Source organism: Capsicum annuum, chromosome 6 (assembly GCF_002878395.1).
Source record: "Capsicum annuum cultivar UCD-10X-F1 chromosome 6, UCD10Xv1.1, whole genome shotgun sequence".
Classification (NCBI taxonomy): domain Eukaryota; kingdom Viridiplantae; phylum Streptophyta; class Magnoliopsida; order Solanales; family Solanaceae; genus Capsicum; species Capsicum annuum.
In genome coordinates, this window is record NC_061116.1 from 145331468 (window position 1) to 145349071 (window position 17604).

The window sequence follows — 17604 nt, forward strand, 5'->3', positions numbered from 1 at the left end:
ATTGTGGTGTTGTTGACGGCAGTGGTGATGGTAAATATAATTAGATTAAAAGAGGCAGTAGGTATGGTAGCGGTTAACAATTGAGGTTGGTAGCAATATTTTTTGTTGATGGTGGTTGTGATAGTGGAAGTGGTGGATGGTGGTTAACAATGGTGACGATGGCACAGGTGGTTAGTGGTGGTAACTGCTGATTATGAATAAAGTAGTGAATATTATCCAACACCAAAATATCCCTTCAAACCTATTAAAACTTGATTCTAGATCTAAATAATTAAGACCTATTCAGACCTATTAAGAATTAAAACCTTAATAAAAAATAAATGCACTTAATGGTTTGAAGTCTGAACCTTTCAAATTTAGACCTCCATTAAGTGCAACAAATAAGACTTAAGGCCTTAGTGTTAAAGGGAGCACTGTACCCACACCAAAGTCGAGTCTCTCTGGGTAGACTACAGCTCCAGCACAAGGATACTGGGTTAGGCCAACCAATAGCGTTCCAGTCATTGTGCCAATTGCAGCATCAGACAACTGTATTGGTATGAAAGGCCTACTACAGAAGGGAAAATCCTTCTCCGCATAAGTTTCCGGACGAGATCTTTGAACAAAACTTTAAATAGGTGAGTGGTGACCACCTCAACGCATTTCTCTACAATACATCCAATTTTGACATCAATCCTAGAATTGACCCGTAAAATGCCCTCTGAAGAAGTCTTCCTTGGAAACTTCCAACATATTTAACAATTCCCGAAAGAGAACACATCATGTTACTAGTACTTTGGAAGATAAAATAAGAACGTCTTGTCAAAAATGTACGTCTCTTGTAAATCTCTCTTCTTCATACTGTATGGGAAGCTTAAAATTAGAGAACGGAAAAGAAGTTGCTTCTCATCCCGTAAGCTCACCAGATTAAGCTTCGAAAATGTCTCTTTAACAGAAGCTCAGATGCACATTACAATTATCAGGTTTTACCTACAAATATTATATTATGATTTCGCGTAACACATGACATTAAGATACACAATACCTGATCAGAACTCGTCAATATCTACCATTTAAGTCTAGCTAAGCTTCAAGAGTTTAGAGATTTAATACATTTTTATTTACGGGCATAAGCTGCACAAATCGGAAACCAATTTGATTAAAGCGAAAGTACCCCTGAACCCCAGGTTTTTTTCCCCATTTCTCTAATGTTCTCTCAATAGCTGGTGCAAAAAGTCTGTCTTGTACGAACAACAATAAATTGTACAAGGCATCAACAGCTCTGGATCAGAGTGATCACGACTCCTCAGCCTTGGGGATTTCACCCAAAGCATCTTCAGCTCTTACTTTCTGGGGAACAAAATCTGCATAAACAGTATCATAGTCAACGAACGAATCTGACGGAAAAGAGAAGAACGCCTTCTATTAGAGCCAAATCACTGATTATTGGGAAAACCATAATTGATACCTGAAAGAAAGTCAAATCTGGGTCTTTTGGAGACGACCAAAGCTGAAACAACCAAACACATGTCAACTTATTAAGAATGCAAATAAAATGACTTCTCAGTTCTTAGAAACAAATTGGTTATATTTGCAACTATAGCCCGAATCAAGTTTAATATAAAATGTTACAGCATGCTTCATAGATTACAACTGAGCTGCTCCATGTATTTCTCTCCTTAAGTAGACAAAATAATCAGAATTCCAGAAAATTGATAGCTCGAAACTCAGCTGAATTTAAACACTATAATATGACAGTTCAGTAATATACACCTTCCATGTTTTAACGTTTACACCATCAGATCAACTTTTACCCGCTGCAACAGGTAACATATCTTATTCTCAAGATCCTAAATCTTACATTTTGAGGTTTACATATAATTTTTCTTTTTAATTTACCCTAGTGTCTGAGTCAGCTTTCGTGCACCTCAACTAAATCCACAGGATACCTAAACCTCTCACCAACACTTGTACACCAAGCCTAGAACAAACGGGAAGAATCACCTAGTGTTTTTTGTCTTTGCTGAGATTTGAACCCAGGACCTTAGGTTCTCAACCTACTTCATTGACACCTTGGGCGCAAGGTTAACATATAGGGATCGTTATTTTAATAAGTAATCAAAGATTTTATAAATGCTTGCACTAGACCAGTGCGAGAGAACATAACCACACATTGTGCAGATCCCTTGTTGTATCTAAAATTGCATTAACATCATATAGAATAACCAGGTTGCACCAAGAAGCTAGCAAAATAAGACATCTTTGTTTTATTAGCTATACATATCCTTTGACCTGATAGTGTAAAAAATTATTTACATTGACATCGATGGTGTATAAAACTTAAAATCACAATAACAAAACCCACACCAATCTAAACAACCAAAAAAAATGGGATGCAATCATCCATTTCTGATTGCCCTTGGGTCGTCCTCTTTGCTGCCCAGAAAGAAAACAGCTGAAGCTAACGAAAAAAAAGCATGAAGAACATTGGGATATCCTATTTATCAGTCAAGGACAATCGTATGAAATCATCAGAAGTGAAACAAGAGAAGTGAAACAAGAGCAGAGGAATGGTTTGAGTGGACTGAGCAAGGATGGAACTTAATCAGAAGAACGACTTTCAGCAGGAAGACAATGCTTTGGCTATGCGCATCTTTGAAGGAGGCATCGAAAGTTGAGGGTAATTTGTAAAAAGATGGAAGTTCCACGATCATTCTTCAGAGTACTTCTTTGCAAGAAACTTTAACAAACATGGTCGTTACATAACAATTATCAGCATTCAAGGAAGGAGGAGATCAGTACTTATCATCCCTGAAATGGCATTTAATGTAAGGTGTGGTTGGATATTGCAGTCAAGATTGAGAGGTTCATTAACTACAAATCCCACAAAACAGGCATTGATGCGTTTAAAAATACAGAGGAGGGCCTTCTTTACTCGGAGACAGTCAAAAGGTCTAAATGGCCATCTAGAGAAATGAGCTCAGCCAAAGTCCAAGAAGTGGAATCATCCCTATAGATGGAGACAACCCAAACCAGAATGAATTGCTAAGCAGGAGCTTAGTGGGCTCTCTCACAGAAGACATCCCCGACATCCCTACTTTGTCTGAAATATGAAGATGGGCAAGTAGCACCTGCAAGCAGTCACATGGAATTAACATATATGAAATGGGTCATAATCAATTCCTATTCGAACTCTCATCGAAGGTAACTGTAGAGCATGTCGTGAGAGGTGACTGGCAGTGGAAGAAACACAAATTCAACCTCCAATGGTGGTCTCCGACAGTGGGATCTGTTTCAAGACATGAAAAGGTAAATCAAGTCTGGGTTAGATTGATCGGCCTCCTTCAGTTATGGTCCGAAAAGGTGTTCAAGGAGATCGGAGATTTTTGTGACGGCTGGATTCAAACTGAAGAAGAGATGGAGCTGAGAAACCACTTGAAATGGGCGAGAATAATGGTTTTAGGTGACGGTGATGACATCCCAAAAGTGGTGAAGGTGGAAAGTGAGAGTATAATCTATGAAATCTGGTATGAAGCTCCAGTGAGAACCAGCACCAGAGTTGGAGGAAGAGAGAATAACAGACCAGCGGGTAAAACAAGGCACACAAGAGAAAACTATGAACCAATAGGCAACAAAAAACTTGTATAGTACATGGGTAGGGCTTCGAGGTGTTAAAAGCATGATGGGACACGGGTGTTCAGCAGATATGGAGATTTTCCCTAGATTGGAATACTCCCGAGATTTACCACGTAGGGACAGCAAGCAGTCAAAGACCCTCTTTTTAAATAAAAAGGCTGCCCATAAAAAGAAATTGGGCCCAGGTCGGTTGGCCCAAAGTTTTTCTGATTGGAATATTAAGAGGGCATGCTACAATGAGCCCAGAACCGACCCATTGGAGGAGGAATTAAAAGCTAACGCTTAAACTTCAATTCTGGAATCACAACTTACAAGTCATGAAGTGAGTCCTTGCGATAAAAAAATGGATACGGAGAGTGAAGAAATTAGAGAAAACCAACAAGCTGCAGTCGAGGAAGAAAATCAAATATTGCTGATTTAAAATAGGGAAAAACAGGCATCAGATTCTCAGGTGAAAGGAAACATGCCCATGCAGCCACAAAATCTCAACACAACAGTGGGTTGGGCAATTGAAGAATCAATCCCCCTAAATTCTGTGAATGTGGTAGATGAGAGGGATGTGGAATTCGATGCGACAATAAGGGTTCACCAAATTATAATTAGAATGGCTGGGAGTTTGGGTCGGTATTTCATGGATATGAGAAGGAAACTCTGGAGCTTTTCGTGAAAATTGATAGCAAGCGACATGGAGTTTCAGTAACACAAGAACCTGAAACCCCAAAACAGAAAGGAATCAAAGATCAAAGAATTGAAGTGCCTTGAGAGGGGGATCTGTTTTGGGAGTAATGGAACAAGAAGTAAATGGGATTGGGGGGGGGTTCATTAACCAAGATCAATGAAAGTCAATATCATATCATGGAATATTAGGGGGGTGAATCAACAATCAAGAAGAATGTCGATTAAAATTTTAATTCACATGTGAAAGGCTGATGTTTAATGTTTTCAAGAATCAAAAGTCGAAGGGGATATTAGTGCCATTATCAAAGAATTATGGCCTAATAGATGGGGCAAGTATGTACAATTGGAGGCTAGTGGGACTAGAGGGGGCATTATAATATTATGGGATAGCAGGGCATGGGAAGTTTGGGTTCATATTCCATAACATGCAAGTTCTCTGGCAAGACTAGAGAACTCAATTGGCATTTGTCCAGTGTATATGCTCCAAATAACACGACAGAAAGGGAGGATGTCTGATGGGAATTTATTTACCGGGCCATGGGTGGTGTGTGGGGATTTTAATACTGTCAGATTTCCATTAGAGAAGAAGAATGCAAACAGAATCACTAAAGCAATGAATGACTTTTCTGAGTTTATTGAAGATATGGTTCTGATAGACTTGCCCCTATCAGATGGAAAATACACTTGGAGAAAGGGTGATAGGCGAGAAACAGCTGCTAGACAGATTCCTGGTTTCCATGGATTAGAATGAGGGCTTTAGAAACATTAAACAATTAACAATGCACAAAATCACTTCTAATCATTTCCCTGTGATGCTGCAATGTGGTAATTGGGATCCTATCAAATCCTATTTGCAATGTGGTAATTGGGATCCTATCTGGTGGTATTCATTTGTATGTGAAGGGAGGCCTGATTTTGTTTTGGTTTTATAAATTAAAAGCTTTGAAGGACAAGCTTAAGGATTGGAGCAAAACGCTACAGGGAAACTTGATATGACAAAAGGCTAGCATACTCAATCAACTTGCAGAATTGGAGAAAATTCATCATCAAAGGAGCTTAACCAAGGAAGAGTTGTATGCAAAAACATCCTTATCAGTTGAATTTGAGGAAATCGCAAAACATGAGGTGGCCTAGAGACAAAGATCTAGGGCTCTTTGGTTGAAACAAGGAGATAAAACATAAAATTCTTCCATAGGACTGCAAATGCTCACAAGAGATATAACAATATTGACAAGTTGATAATTTAAGGGGGATATTATAGACAATCTAGCTAATATTACAAGGGAGATTGTTTCTTTTTACCAAAAGCTTTACACTGAGACGGAGAATTGGAGACCTCTAGGTAATCTTGGTAACTGCCCTAGGAAAAACAATTATTACAAAGCCCTTTCAGTGAACAAGAAATTTGGGAAAGTGTGAAGTCTTGTGCTGGAGACAAAGCTCCAGGACCCGATGGATTTTCCATGGCATTTTTTACTCAATGTTAGGAGGTGGTGGTAAGAACAGAAGTGGTTGCAGCAGTACAGAACTTCTATGAACAAGGTGTTCTTGAAAAAAGCTTTAATGCCACTTTTGTGGCTCCGATTCCCAAGAAAGTGGGTGCAAAAAAGTTGAAAGATTCTAGACCTATTAGCTTAATAGGTAGTTTTTACAAGATTATTGCTAAAATATTAACCAAAAGACTCAAGAAAATGATAAACAAATTTACGCAGCAGATGGCCTTCATCAAGGGTAGACAAATTATGGATGCAATTCTAATTGCAAATGAATGTGTAGATGCAAGATTTAAAAGCCAAGAACCTGGAATTGTGTGTAAACTTGACATTGAAAAGGCGTATGATCACTTATACTGAAATTACCTACTGGAAACTTTGAGAAAGTTGAGATTTGGTGGTAGACGGGTCAGCTGGATTAGGTACTGCATCAGCATAGTAAAATTCTCAAAATTGATCAATGGTTCACCTGCGGGATTTTTTCAATCTTAGAGGGGCTTGAGATAAGGAGATCCTCTATCTCCTTTCCTTTTTATCATTGCAATAGAGGGGTTACATGGCCTGTTGAAGACGGCTCAGAAAAACAAATGGATACGGGGATTCAAGGTGAAGTTGAGTACTGAGAGCGAGTTAGAGATTTCGCATCTACAATATGCTGATGATACTGTTGTATTTTGCAATGCCGATTCTGAACAGGTGACAATATTGAGAGTAATCTTTATTTTGTTTGAAGCTACTTCTGGTTTACCTATTAACTGGACCAAAAGTTCTATTTTTCCGGTTAATAAGATAAACCAGATTCAATCCTTGGCTGATATTCTTGGAGGCAAAATAAAAGAATTACCAACAATATATTTGGGGCTGCCTTTGGGGGCCAAAAGTAAGTCAATAGGAATTTGGAATGGGGTCAGGGAGAAAATTGAAAAGAAGCTAACAAGTTGGAAGAGTCAATATCTCTCAATGGGTGGTAGGCTAGTTTTGATCAATTCAGTCCTTGATGTTATGCCTACATATATGACGTCATGATTTCCAATACCTGGGAATGTCTCGAGTAAGATAGATGTCTTGAGAAGAACTTCTTGTGGGAAGGACACAGCGACAAAAAGAAGTATCATCACCTGGTTAAATGGAGATCCATCATCGTCAGCAAGAAGGAAGGGGGATTAGGCATTAAAAATCTGAAATTCCAAAATCAAAGTTTGATGTTGAAATGATTGTGGAGATTCGCTAGTGATGAAGAATCATTATGGAAATAAGTGATTAAGGAAGAGTATGGCATGGAAGGTAAATGGACAACCAAGACTGTAGAGGGTCCTTATGGGGATAGTCTGTGGAAGTCAATCATGAACCTGTGGCCTAAACTCAAGTAAGCTTTAAAGTTGGAAATGGCATGAAGACATCATTTTGGGAGGATAAATGGCCAGGTCGAGGAATTCTAAAACAACTCTTTTCGGATCTCCATAGTTTATCTCAAGAACAACAAGCAACAAGAGAGGAGGTATGGAGCAACCAGGGGTGGAATTTGATCTTTAGAAGATGCTTGAATGATTGGGAAATTGATAGGCTAACAGAGTTCCTCAACACTCTAAAGCTATTTAGAGGAATTACAATTTCAGAGGATGGCATCAAGTGGCAAGGAAATAATCAAGGAGAATTCTCCGTCAGATCATCCTACAAAGAATTCAACCTGTTCGACAATCAGATTGGGTGTTGGCCCTGGAAGATGATATGAAAAGTCAAAATTCCCTATAAAGTATCTTGTTTTATTTGGTTATTAGCTAGAAGAAAAGCACTCACACATGACAATCTGTGCAAGAGGGGTGGTCATCATCATCTATGTTCCAGATGTTTTTTATGTGGAAGAAAGCTGAGACAATTAATAATTTATTTCTGCACTATGAACTGATTAGACAATTACGAAAGATGTTCCTCAACTTTAAGGGGATTCTACGAACCATGCCAAGTAATATAGTAGATGTGCTGGCATGCTGGAACAAAGAAGGCAGTAATGCAATTCAAAAAATGAGATTGAAGATTATTCCGCGTGCATTTGGTGGATAGTTCGGGAAGAGAGAAACCAAAGATGTTTTGAAAACAAAGCCAACCATCTCCAGAAGATTAAGATGAAATGCTTAGGGCTGTTCTTTTTTTGGTGTAAAGCAATAGATGCAGAATATCAAGAAACAATCTTTGATGTATTAGAATCCTTGTGAGATGACAGAGGATCAAATGCTCTATATTTTTGTAATTTGTAATTAAGGGGTGCTACACTGTTTATGTGTAGTCTTATATAAATATACAAATATGTTACCTTCCTCAAAAAAAAATAACAAAACCTATTACCAAACAAACTGTGTTCCAATCATAACCTAGGTCTAATTTGACCTTTTCGAACTGAATTGCAAAACAAATCAAAAGGCAATAGTAACAATGTATAACACTAAGATATTAGAAATATCTAAACCATTACCTACAATATACCAACATCTTCACTTTTTTCTTTTCCTTTCTAAAGAGGATGATAGTTGCAAACTTGAAACTACTATTGCCATAAGGCGGCAGCTAGGAAATTTATCATTTAAACGAGTCTAGATTTTGGAAAAATCAAATGAAATGGGAATCATTATACTCCCTCTATTTCATTTAATGTGTCTTAATTTGACTGGCCACAAAATTCAAGAGAAGAAAAACTTCAGAATTTTGTAATATTAAACTAAAGGCGTGTCATGTGCCAAAATCTCCATAAATCTTGTGGTCTTAAATATGGCATGTGGGTTGAGAGAATTTCTTCATGGACTGTCAAAAAGTTGTCATATGCAGGAAGGATTCAATTGGTGCAGACTCGTTCGATTTGGTATTAAGTCCTACTAGTCTCAAATGTTCCTATTGCCGAGAAAAGTGGTGAAGATTATAGAAGCTTATTTTAGGAGTTATGTCTGGTCAGGTCCCAATACCATCACCAAGTGGACATTTAGTTGCTTAGGAGTTGGGACGAATATGCATACCAAAGCCCATTGGTGGTTCCAATACTATTAGGGCTAGTGTGGTGATGACCCTCAAAATATGAAAAGAGAAATAAAGTACGAGAAGTAAAGAACCGATGGAATCGAAATTGCGAAAAGTGAAGGATAGATAGACAAACACAAGAAAATATAGGAAAGGACAATCGAAGAATGTATCAAATTCTGCGACCTCCCTTTTAAATACATGCAAACACCTATCTCTTACGTAAACCACATGGGAATTGAACTCCTAAGTAACACATCAAACCATTAGAGTGTTTGTAGTTCTCGAGCTTGCTTCCTTGTTGAAGTCTTGAGGTGAATTTGGCTCCCAGCTCCTAGCTATCTTCCACACATGGAATTTAGCTCTTGAGAGCTTGAAAAAGGCTCTCCAAACGTATCCTTGCATCCTTGAGATGATTGTGGCTTAGGTCCCTTAGTGTCGGCCTTGAATTATAGTCCTTGAAAGGTCAATGCCGATTTGGCTTGTATCACTTGATATGAGGGATGAGGGATAAGGGATAACTAATCCCGAGATTAATTTTAGGTTGAGTTTATCCCATGTTTGGTTGGGATAAATTGTCGGGATTATAGTGTTATTTCCCACATTGAAGGTGGAATAACAATCCGGGGATAACTAATCCCGGAATAACTTATCCCCGATAACTTGTTCCCAAACAAACGAGCCCTTATCTACAAATCTAGAATATAGCAAAGGTATATTGGAACCTCACAAACAATACAAACTGTAGATAAGGTGGTTAAACGCATACTATATCAAAGCCCAGACTCCTCAACATATGGCCATCCCAAAACAGGCATGTTGGATGACAAGGAAATCATGGACGCTACGGAAATTTGGGAGCAGACACAACATACAGTTACTAATCCTAAAGGATCAATTATACTTGAAGCTGCTTGGAGATGGTGCTAGGGTACCATGGCAATGTCAAGTTCGGAAACTGCGCAAGAACCAAAGCAATCTTCACAATGTGGCTACAAATTCAAGCTAACCTACTAACCAAAGACAGGTTACTGAATTGGAGAATTGATGTGAATATTACTCGTATGCTATGACAGAAGGAGCTGGAAACAAGAGATCAGTTGTTAGCTCACCGTCACTTCACTAAGCAATTATGGAATTTCATCCCAGTTCTGATGAATGAGGAGAGTGCATGGAGACAGGGATCAAAGGCTTTATGACTTAAAGGGGCTGATATAATTGGAGACAGGGATCAAAGGCTTTATGAATTAAAAGAGGGTGATATAAATACAGTATTGATCAACTAGTAGTACCCCATAGTGGAACGAACAAGAATAAAAGAAGAGATTATCAAATTCTACAAAAAGTAATACACCGAGAACGGAGACCTAAGGGAAACATTATCAACAGCCCTACAATACCAGAAGCAGAAAATATGGACTTACAAGAAAATATTGATGAAGGATGTGAATAATTGTCTTAAGATGTGTGCTGCAGACAAAGCATCAGACACTAATGGTTATATAATGGGGTTTTATTCATTAAGTATTGGGAGATATTGAAGCAAGACATTATGGAGATTGGAGATTCTTCACAATTTCCATGCTCGAGAAGTGTTTGAAAAAATCTTCAATGCTACTTATATAGCCTTGATTCCAAAAAACAAAGGCTCCTTCAGACGAATAAGCCTAATAGGAAGCTTCTAAAAACTGATGTCGAAGGTTTTGACAGAAAAACTCAAAAGGGTAGTGGACGCTTTGGTGGACTCTCAACAAATGAGTTTTATAAGAGGAAGAAAAATAATGGATGTTGTGTTGATAGCTAACGAAGTTGTATACTCAAGAATCTCACAATATAGGCTTGGTTATCCTATGCAAACCTGAAACTAAGAAAAAGCCTATGATCATGTCAATTGGGATTTTATCTTAAGAACCCTAAGACAAATGGTTTTGGTGAAAAGTGGATTAATTGGTGAAGTTTAACATTTCTATGTTGAAATTCTCCATTCCCATCAATGGGGGGACCTGAAGGTCTTTTTGATGCTCACAGAGGGATTAGACAAGACAAGGGGACCCTTAGAACCATTTTCTATTCATTTTAGCTATGGAAGAACTCAACACCATGATCAAGCTGGCCAATGCAAATGGGTGGATACAAGGCTTTGAAGTGGCTAGAAACAACAGTCACAGTTTGGAGATCACTCATCTCCGATATGCTAATGATACTTTAATTTTTTTTATATAAAAGAAAAGCAGTTGAAGTACCTGAGAGTGATTTTAATTTTGTTTGGAGCCACTTCATGTCAAGAGTCATATATATCCCATCAATCAAGCTTCTTATATGGAACAGTTTACCATAATACTAGAAGGTGAAATGGGTAACCTCCCCACAGTACATTTAGGTATGCTCTCTTGGGAGCAAAATCAAACTCAAAAGGTAATATGGGACTCTGTTTTGGAGACATGTGAGAAGAAACTGTCCAGGTGGAAATCACCGTACTTATCATTGAGAGGCAGGCAAGCTTACTCTGATTAACGTTGCCTTGGATGTCCTGCCAACTTACATGTTTGTCACTTTTCTCTATCCCTTCCGAGTCATACAAAGAAAGGAAAAAATCAGGAGATCTTTCCTTTGGCAGGGGAGCAAGGAAAAATGAGCATTCCATCTAGTCAAATGGAGGATCATTACCAGAAGCACAAGGCGAGGTGGTCTTGACAACCTGAAATATCATAGCGAAGCTTTGAAGCTGAAATGGCTATAGAGATATTCTCAGGACCCACATACCCTTTGAGGCACTGTCATAAAAATTTAGTACGGAGAAAAGGACTGTTGGGTATCCAAGGAGGTGATGGGAATTTTGGCCTTTTCTTCAAAAGCACTCATATGCCTAAGTACACAATGGCAGCAAGACTATATTCTGGAAAGATAAATGGCTAGGGACTAGGTATCTGCAAGAACTTTTCCCTGATTTATTTGTTATGGCACAAAATCAACACAAAACAGTAGCTGAGGTGTGGAGACACCTAGGGTCGGATCTGACGTTTAGGAGGATGATGAATGATTGGGAGATACCAAAACTAGTTGAATTATTCAAACTGCCGGAACATTTCCAGCAACAAGGAGTGGATTGCTTGTGGTGGAATGAACATTGTAGTTTGTAGAGGGCAACACAAGGTTAACTCAGGCTATATGCTGATGTAGAAAACAGAACCACAGTTGCACGTGCTCAGACACTACTCATGTAAAATGTAACATCAAAAAGTATAGCTATAACACCAGGAAGTCACTTTGAACTAGCTTTATACGTTATGGACTCAGAGATACTCACAGAGATGGTTGTATCCAACATAACTGTTGCGATCCAGAAAAGAACAAGCATAAGCCTCCCTGCAGAATAGTTCAAGAAATTTCTCCTGCATGGGCCAACCAAAAATCTGTAAGACATTATAAATGTGTAGAAAGTTAACATGCAGAGGAAAGCTAATACTACTGCTATTACTTCTCCTGTTACAAAATTAATAACTTCCACAAGCTTTGAAATAGTCTATCAGAATCAGTCTCCCTACACACAAAGGCAGGGGTAAGGTCTTCGGTCGCCCCACCCTTCCCAGACCCTACTTGTGGGATCACACTGGGTATGTTGTTGTTCCACAAGCTTTGAAATCAATCAACTCAAAAGCAAATCCGTTACCCTTTTGTTTTCTTATTTGCCTTCTTTCTCCTTAGAACACAAGGCAGAAGACAAGCAAAGACAAATAGGCTGAGAGCACAAATCCAAATAGGCAGATTACTTCACCTAAAACCCTGAGCTTAAGCTTGATCTTGATCTAAAGTCCATTTCAAACTGAACCCTCGTGACAAAAGAAGAACAAGATACTAGAAGGGGCAAAGGAGAACCACTAAAATATAAACAAAAAAGAAACATACAGCGAAAAAAACAAGGCCACAGAAAGTATGAGAGAAATGAGGGAGGAACAATGCAAACTTTTTGAAGCAAACAATTCACAAGAAAGGGTCTTACACTTTTTAAGGATATTCTTATCTTGATCATATAAATGGACAACACAATCTACTACAATTTCAAAGTAAAGAATCTATACCTCACTGCTAAACAAAAGCATTTCCAAATAGTTTTCTGATATAATTTTGTAAAGAGAAAATGAAATAAATCTGGACTGAAATATTTTGCTACTATGGGGCAACCGTATTACCACAGAAAATCAACATGGACACAATAAAAAATAAATTTCAGAAGGCATCAACTACAACAAGGTCTTAGACGCTTTATGTCCAATAAATGACACTAGATTTACATTTTCCAAATATATGAAGCATCTACCCAATTCAATGGACTTTGAAACAAAGATTTCCATGTTCCACCAGTCTTACTACTCAATGCATTAGAGACGTGAATATTTAACCAACACAATAGATGCTAAAGGGCTTATGGCATGGATTGGTTTAGGCCAGCTAGGAATACGGTATTTCTAAGGATCATCTTTAGCTTAAGGATGTGAAATATATTCACACTATGTTACATCCTACTAGTTGTGGCTTCAATAAGTTCCTAGTTATATTTGTGATATAATCCCGTAAAAAAGAGAGTTCCATTACTTTCTCAAAAACAGAAGTTTTCCATTTGTGTTATTAGGCCAAATCATGTATGTCTTTAGCATCCTAGCCCAAATTTCGCACCGGTAAGTGGCTTCTGTAATCTTGTACAATTCAATCAACAGTTACGCCTCAACCTCAAATTAGTTGAGATTGGATTCATAAATCCCATAAATTAATTTTGTTCTATAATTCTATTCAATTTGACTTGATTCCATTGCTGACTAAAGGGCAAATAAGGAGTTCTTAGAACTAGAGGTCCTCTAAACCACACACTTATCGGTAATGTGGGCATAAGTTTCTAACATTACAAAAGGACTCCTTACGAAAACCAAACCAATTATAAGGGTAAGACCACTAAGTCTGCATTCCAACTAATTGGTATCACTTAAATGAATTGCTTTCATTGTGTCTAGATATTGTAGGGTGGATGAAATGGAGGCTCGCCTCTGGAATCTTGTGTGACAAAAAGGTACCTCCCAAACTTAAAGGCAAGTTCTAGAGAGTGGTGGTTAAACCGGCGTTGTTGTATGGGGCGGAGTGTTGGCCCGTTAAGAAGGCCCACATCCAGAAGAAGAAGATGAAGGTGATGGAAATGAGAATGCTTAGGTGGATGTGTGGGTGTACTAGGAAAGACAGGATTAGAAATGAGGTTATTCGAGATAAGGTAGGTGTGGCTTCAGTGGAAGCCAAGATGAGGGAAGTGAGGTTGAGATGATTCGATCATGTGATGAGGAGGAGCACGGATGCCCCAGTGCGGAGGTGTGAGAGGTTGGCTTGGGATGGTTTCAAGCTTGGTAGAGGTAGACTGAAGAAATATTAGAGGGAGGTAATTAGACATGACATGGAACAGCTCCAACTTACCGAGGAAATGACCCCGGATGGGAAGTTGTGGAGGAGGCGGATTACGGTAAAAGGTTAGTCGGAGTTTAGGGTATTGTATCTTTTGGTGTGTTATTTGGAGTATCTTGTTTATGGTATTATTGAGTTTGCTAATCCCTATTATATCTTGTTCTTTTACTATTCTTACTATTACTGTTTCTTATCTTAGATTTTTTATTTTGAGCCAGGGGTCTATCGGAAACAGCCTCTCTATCACACATTTGAGGTAGTGGTATGGATTGCGTACACTAACCCTTCCCAGACCCCCACTTGGTGCTGGGTATGTTGTTGTTGTTGCTGTTGTTCAGTCATCACATTATCACACCTATGAGTCGGTGCATGTACAGGCTTATGTAAGAGTAAGACATGGTTCTTTTTGGTTAACGTAAGACATGGTAAAAACTAACTAGGTTAACTTCTCTCATTTTATCATCTATTTGTGTTATTTGCACTCTCTGCTGCATATTATCACCTCTAATTGTTGAATTCTACATAACATTCATCTTCCACATTTCTACACCATTCATCTAGTGAATATGTTGATCCTTTAACGACCCAAGATTCATTGTATTACAACATTTCTTATCTTCTCATCACATAGCACACTCATATTACTTTTCATTTCATTAGCACACTCATATTACTTTTCATTTCATCCCACATTCTTTTGATTTTATGTGACTGTGTCATTCTCCAGTAATATTTAACTTATGTATCGAAATGTCAGCATTTACAATAAATGACCTTGTCAAATCTTATGCCACCAACGGCAATCTCATAGTCCACATAACTCGAAAAAAAGTCAAACAGTCTCTGAAATCAATGAGCAATGGAGTTGTTAGACTGTATTTGTGTTGATTGATCACTTCTTTATAGAAGTCCTTGAAGTAGCATTAAATATTGAATAAGGACTATAGAACCATACCGTAGCTTTGTTAACAACAAAGGTTGCTTCTTGTAACATCCTAATATCAGCATTTTCATTTTTTATTATCCGATATATTCGATTTTGGGGAAATTGGTAAAGTGCACTCTCACTCTTCTCATTCTCCTCATCATCATCCCTTTTCTTCTTTGCCTTCAATTTCTTCTCCTCATTTTTTTGAGGGGTACCATTGCTCCTCGCTTCATTATTTACCTTCCCATTATTTGCTTTACTCTCCTTTTCCTTATCCTTTTTCATCTTCTCCTTTGTAGCTGGACTTGCAACTCCATTACTATTTGACTTCTTCACTAGCTTCTCTTCGGCCTCTTCACCTCCTTCCTTCTTATTTTGTGTTTTCTTCGTCTTTTTCTCTTCTTTTTTCAATTGACTTAAATCACCATTGCTCTTGGCTTTTGTTGGTGATTTTCCTTCAGTTTCTCCTTCTTCAGCCCTTTTCTTTTTCTTGTTCTCCTCCTTCTCAATTTTACCTCCATTGCTCTTGGCCTTTTTTGCTGATTGTCCTTCTCTTTCTCCTTTTTCTTCCCTTCTCTTCTTCTTGTTCTCTTCCTTCTTAATTTCTCCTCCATTGCTCTTTGCCTTATTTGCTACTTCCCTCTTCTCATCCTTCTTGTTCTTCTTTTCATTTTTGCCTCCACGGCTAGAGTCCTCATTGCTCTTTGACGTTTTGCGTATTTTTTCTTCTTTCACTTTATCTTCCTTCTTTGCCTTATCATTCTTCTCCTTTTTTCTTTTAGCCATATTCGCAGGGACATTTTGTTCCTTTTCTTCAACCTCCTCTTCTTTTTCCTCCTCATTTTGGTTCTTCTTCTTTCTCATATATGTTTTCAAGTTCTCACTCTCGCTCTGCTCACTACTACCCACTGTTTTCTTCCCCTTTTTTCCTTCATTTTCATCTTCTTTCTTCCCATGTCTTCTATAAACCTTCTTCTCTACGTCCAAATCCTTTTTGCTCTCCACCACGTTTTCTTCCTCCTCCTCCTCTTCTTCTTCGTCCGAATCGATTACATACTCGTTGTCAACACTCTGTGCGCCGTCGCTTTCTTCCTCGTTTTCAACGGAGTCTTGTGATTCGGTACTGGAAGATGAAATGACGAAAATCTCCGGCTCGTCTCCGTCGTGGTTGTCGGAATTTCCGTTACTCTTCTTCGGCATATCTGGGAAATTGTAAGTTTTGGCACTCACTTCGGCGTCGGTTGAAATGGATGCCGCCGTTAGCAACGGAGGTCCGCCGTGGAGAAGGGCACTTTTAGCTGCTGGTTCAATTTTTCACAGGCGTTATAATAAGGGGTTTTCTTTTATGAAAATTGAAGGAAGGACGTCAAACTTACGGCCGTTTGGTCAGGATATTTTTCTCTCTTTTCCGGAAGTGTTTTGACTATAAAACTTTGAAAAATAATTTTAGAATAGCTTCAATTTTTAAATTTTTATACAAATCCCTTTTATTATTATAGTAACTTCACTTCTAATTTTAACTTCTATTATTATTATATATAATTTTAATTTTTAAATTTTTTTGCAAACCACTCTTATTAACTAAATTTCATAATTTTTTAAAAAAAACCAAATTTAATAAAATAATTAAGTCAAGTGAAAATAATTAAGAATTTTTATCAACAAATTTAAGAATATATAAAATATATTTATATCTATCAATCATATTTATCAAATATATTTTTCTCTATTTAATCAATTATGGCTAGATAAACTTATTTAGCTCGTGCTTGTGATATTTTTATTCAAATTTTAGAAGAATAACAATCGTAATAATTAGTTTGTTGTTAATTATTTTATCAATTGAATACATATAAATTATTTTCTCAATATTTAGTTGTATGTTAGTAGGTAAATTAGTAGTTGGTTGATTTTGATAATTTTTAAAAGTTGAGGGCATACAATCATATTTAAAAAGATTTTTCAAAAGTCTAAAAAAAAATTCAAAAAGACATGGTCAAACACAACTCCAACTCTAAATTCATCTTCAACTCCAACTCCAACTCCGAAAAAAAGTAATTTTCATGATCAAACGGCTACTTAATTTGTTTTCTAGTTTAATCACACGTGCAAATAACGATTTAATTGTTTAAAATTAGATAATTTTATTTATTGTAGAGATTTTTAATAATGTGTAAAAAGTTCAAATTACTTTTCAACTTATTTTCCTTGTGGCAATACATTAAGTAGGCGTTTGGCCATAAAAACTAGAAAATTTTGAAGTTGGAGTTGAAGTTGAACTTGGAGTTGGAGTTGGAGTTGGAGTTGTGTTTGGTCATGTATTTTTTAAAGATGTGTTTTGACTTTGAAAAGTCTTTTTTAAATTTGATTTTATACCCCAAACATTGTAAAACTATCAAAATTGTCCAACTAATTTATCTACTAATTATACTCATGAATGAA

The 17604-nt window shown here is 37.5% G+C and overlaps 1 protein-coding gene across 1 annotated transcript; it reads right to left on the minus strand.

Annotated features, from left to right (window-relative positions):
• Nucleotides 1-906: 906 nt before the first annotated feature.
• Nucleotides 907-16604, minus strand: LOC107873090 (transcriptional regulator ATRX homolog). The gene is made up of 4 exons (XM_016719815.2): nucleotides 15190-16604; nucleotides 12100-12184; nucleotides 1448-1489; nucleotides 907-1343 (listed from the first exon to the last, which is right to left on the minus strand). The coding sequence occupies exons 1-4, from the start codon at nucleotides 16360-16362 to the stop codon at nucleotides 1276-1278; spliced, it is 1368 nt and encodes a 455-aa protein (XP_016575301.1). The 5' UTR covers nucleotides 16363-16604; the 3' UTR covers nucleotides 907-1275.
• Between the last annotated feature and the right edge of the window lie 1000 nt (nucleotides 16605-17604).

Excerpts from the sequence above, each read along its gene's own strand:
- LOC107873090 (XM_016719815.2), bottom strand. The coding sequence starts at position 16,362 with ATGCCGAAGAAGAGTAACGGAAATTCCGACAACCACGACGGAGACGAG. Across the intron at positions 1,490-12,099 it reads TGTTGGATACAACCATCTCT|CTTTGGTCGTCTCCAAAAGA; the intron begins GTGAGTATCTCT and ends TGGTTGTTTCAG. Across the intron at positions 1,344-1,447 it reads CAGATTTGACTTTCTTTCAG|ATTTTGTTCCCCAGAAAGTA; the intron begins GTATCAATTATG and ends CTGTTTATGCAG.